Source organism: Gobius niger (assembly GCF_951799975.1).
Source record: "Gobius niger genome assembly, chromosome: 1".
Taxonomy (NCBI): Eukaryota; Metazoa; Chordata; class Actinopteri; order Gobiiformes; family Gobiidae; genus Gobius; species Gobius niger.
In genome coordinates, this window is record NC_136852.1 from 36,868,094 (window position 1) to 36,872,552 (window position 4,459).

General features: G+C 39.7%; 1 protein-coding gene across 1 annotated transcript; it reads right to left on the bottom strand.

Moving 5' to 3' along the window:
- Window positions 1–1,344: 1,344 nt before the first annotated feature.
- LOC306968460 (uncharacterized protein) lies at window positions 1,345–3,434 on the bottom strand. The gene is made up of 6 exons (XM_079563827.1): window positions 3,379–3,434; window positions 3,058–3,306; window positions 2,749–2,920; window positions 2,516–2,664; window positions 2,263–2,447; window positions 1,345–1,381 (listed from the first exon to the last, which is right to left on the bottom strand). The coding sequence occupies exons 1-5, from the start codon at window positions 3,386–3,388 to the stop codon at window positions 2,272–2,274; spliced, it is 756 nt and encodes a 251-aa protein (XP_079419953.1). The 5' UTR covers window positions 3,389–3,434; the 3' UTR covers window positions 1,345–1,381; window positions 2,263–2,271.
- Window positions 3,435–4,459: the final 1,025 nt, after the last annotated feature.

Below are 4,459 nucleotides of genomic sequence, written 5' to 3' on the forward strand. Positions count from 1 at the left end.
TGATGAGTAAAGGCTATAATAAAGTCTTTACATGTATGCTTATTTAGTTGAAATAGTGAAAATGATAGATCTTATTTTTTTGGTAAGTTTTCTTACTTAATTTTGTACTTCCTGGCTTTTACAACATTGCAATTACCCACTGCAATTTTTCTTTTGTTAATCTTACTACGACAATATCAATCAATCAATAATGACAGTTTATATTTCATTTGAGGATCAAGCTGCATGTGGTACTCTATTCACTTAGTCTACCTAGATGTGTGCAATAAACAAATTGAACAAATACAATTTAAATTAATACTTGCCATACAAGATCGAACTTGACTGTTTAATACTTAATTTATAGAATCAGAACTAGAACACACTGAACTGAATTTTTAAATGTGGCTCGATCATCCATCAAACTTTGATACGCCTTTTAGATTGATATAATTACAGTTTTGAGGGGAAAAGGCATTAAAAACATAGCAGTAAAGCTGAATTCTTGCATCCACAGTTGAGCTACAGGATGGCTTAAATTAACCAAGTAGCAGTAGCTCATGTACAGTATGCTGCATGCATGCATACATGCAGGTCTTCTCAATGCACGGGAGACAAAGTTGATTCTTATGGCTATACAGTTGTTGGGTTGCAGGTTAGTGTTCTAAAGGCCTATAATGTTATATAGAGGTACAATTATTTCATTTTTGAGGAAATGTTTGGTCTTGTATAAGAAAGATAATGGACCCAGTGACTGAAATTAGTGATCATTTTTGTAATTCATACATTTATTTTTTTGGCTGCAACTTGTGAAAGTGTAATGCAGTTAATATGAAAAACTGGCTCCTGCCTCCCCACTGGGGAGTGTGACATCACATTATAGAACCTGCAACCCAGCAATACCAACTAAAATAATTACACATGCACCATTAAGTTTTCAGCTTCTAGAGACAAAGTGGTGCTGGTTCTACCTCACCAAACCATCCTGTGAAATATCTGACAGAAACAGCTAAAGGCTTCATTTTGTTCTTGGATTGCTGATCAGTGTCTACAATTAAATCTTGCATGGAACATTGATTTCATCTACTATGTTGTCCAGTGGCATGTCAGCTTATAGAATTCTTCATATTGCAATGTTTACTCCCATCGTTCTATATGTGGTTGGCGACTGTCCTTGTCCAATGTGCCTCCATTTCCAGAAACATTCTTTCTTTGCCCGATAGAGGTCGTCTGAAAATGTGAATTGAAATGCTATAAAAAAAAACACACACACACACACACACAAAGACATAAATTACTTTAAAAGGGAAGTCTGTCATCAATATACTGATCAAATGCATCACCGTGTGATCCGATACATACAGTGGACATGAAGAATGGTTTGCATGCATTTTCTCCACCTCTTTCTCCACCTCTGACTCTGCATGGACAAGAAAAGTCTGTTACAACTCAGCATACATTTTTGCGTGCAAGATGTGTTAGCATCATTCTAATTTACATGTAAAATATAGTCCTCAATAAGGCAAAAAAACTGTTTTCAATGAGAAGAAATATAAACCACTTGGGGAAATAGTAATATAAACAAAATGATAGGTGTCAACAAATGCATTTATTGGTCAACACTAAAAACGATTCTCCCACTTACTGGTGTAAAATACAATAATCCTATGCTACATTTGTTAGAATTTTAATGCGAGTTGAGCAATATTGTGATGTGCTCACCTACAGGTACTTACGACAGTTCAAATGAGTGGCCAGTCCTGTCTTGCACACACCTCAAGCTGGAAAATCCAGAAAACCACTCATACACGGGCTTTTTTCATCCACTGGACTTTGGTTCATGGTTAGCCACTGCTCTCAGGCAACACAGTCTGCATTCTGAAAAGATTTTGTTCCATACTGCCAGGCCAGTCTGAAAATATAATAATGCATATTCCACAGTCAATCCATAATCATCTGAGAATTCTAATGATAACTGGTGCATTATTTCCCTGTAATCGCACAGTTTGTCTGAAAATCATCTTCTATATCACTCCACTGCAGCAATTTCCACAGTAATGATTAAAAATTAAGCTACTATTGTTGTGGAAGTCGCTTTAGATAAATCATCTGAAAAAACTGACTCTGCGTTGTGCATTAAACCTGTGTAATACACAGCTTCTTGTTGTTTAATCCTTACTTATTCTACATTTGCTAAACTAGCACTATAGTCTAGCATTATAAACTAGCTATGTAATCTACGTATTATATTTGCCACACAAAATAATCAAGCCAAAACTTAACATGCTCACCTTATGTCCTCTTGAAAAATCTGGACCTGTGCCTGCTCACAGCCTCCTGCTTGTCTGGCCTCTCATACTGGGCACAGAGTGGTTCAGGCACAGGTACTTTGTCTGTGTGCTCCTGGTATGGGAGAGGATCCTCAACCACACTTTCAAACAGCAGGGCCATTAGTTGGTCAATGTAGACTGTAAACAAAGCACAAAACATTTGTCTTTGTAAAAGCATTGGTTGTGTTGTTTTTAATGTGACATACCTGAGGTAGCTCTGGTCTTCAAGGCTCGCACGGTGTAGTCGCCACGTTTGTACTTTGGGTACACTATCGCATACCGCAGTACACCTTCAAGTGTTGTAGCATGTGACCTTGTAGCATTTTCATTGTAGTGCAGGGCAGCAATTTGCAACCTACAACATTTTTAGGTACAGATTCACACAACATTTTTTTTTTAAAATGTATTGTATATATATATGTATAATGTAATGTATTACCTAGCTAACATTCCTCTGAAGGAGAAGCCTGCACTTTTGGGGGAGAACCTAATTATCAGGCTGTGGAAGGCCTCAAGGGTTGAAGTGTGGTACACCGGGCTGATTTTCTCCACATCCTTCACAAAGCGTGGAGCCAACACAATGTCACTGAGCCTCTCACATGCTGCTGTGCCTACAGAGTAAATTACCATGACATAATTGTAAAGCAATTTTTGTTTCGAATGACAATGCCAACCTTACATTTTTGAAATGTACATAAAATACAATGAGTAGAGGGCCAGTATTACTGATAACAAATGCAAAACTTACTTGGTTTGAGCCACACTCTTGACCCTTCCCCAACCAGAGGCCCGTGTAGGCACCGAGGGAACAGGGCATTGTCGTGCGTGTGCACATTCTGCATGTGGTTGGCCACAGACGTCCACTTAGCGACAGCCTCTTGTCCCGAGGTGGAAGTCGAAGCTGCCCAATAGAGATGATTTACCACGCTTTTTCTCCACTGGCCAGCGTCCTGTGTGCTCTTTCTCTTTGCGAGCTCATCAATTTTTTTCCCAATTCCTAGAGTTTAAAATACATATTTACTAAATGCAGAATAACCATAATATTACACAGCATTGCCCAAATGCATACCCTTTCCCATGTGCCATGGGTCAAAGTAGTGCCTGATTTCCTTCTTTTCCTCCCTTAAAAACTTTTGCACGCCGGTGTGTCGGTCCGTCACAATGGCCTCCACATTGACACCCCTCTCTTCCAGCATAGTCAGACTCCGCACAAAGCCCTCCTTCTCCATGCGCACGCTGTTTCCAACCTCATTGCTCTAATAAGACAAAAAATAAATTAGGTGCTGAAATGCACAGAGTGATCCCAAATTACATATTGAAACATTCCTTGAATTCCATTACCTGAACTAGTTGGATGTCAATGACTTTGTTATTACTGAGATTCATCATCGTATAACTGCCATATTTGACCGAATGTCCTACACGAATGCAAGTTGTACGTTAGCTTACTTTTAATTAATACTTCTGATAAATGTTAATGAAATGTATTTACCAGGTGAATCTGCCCGCATGTCCCCACCCAGTGACACAGAGCCGCTTTCAAGAGCCTCCCTGATGAGGTCCTCCTGCTCCAACTTCCACTGCCAGTTGACCGTAGGGATGAGGAGCTTTGCCTGATGCCTGTAGAAGCACTGCTCTGACAGTCCCTGAATATTGAAGGCCCCCAAGAACTATAAAAGGAAAAAATAGGTTATCAACTGATAATAGATGGAAACAAAATCCAAACAAAATAATTTGTGCTGTACCTTTGAAATCTGGCTAAAGGATGAGCCGGTGAACAGCACAGCAGCACAGAGCTGTAGGTTTCCAGCTGGGATGTTGTTCACCATGGGCTGACTGGACCACTGACTGGAGAACTCACAGCGAGGACACTGTTGAGTGACCCGAAGCAGTGTGCCGATTGTGATCGTGTCCACAGCACAGCGACCAGTGCAGACAGGACAGCGCCTGAACAGCTCCAGCAGTTGGTCCTCGTGAACAATATATTTTTTGTCCTTGTGTGGAGAGACTTCAGTGGGAATGCTATATAAAATAAAGGATATTTCATCCCTCAAAAAAACAGGAAGCTGTATATATTTTTTCTATTAAAAAGCTAGAATTCCTTTTTACCTTGAACAGTTCACAGTGCTGGCACTGTCATCGATGTGGAA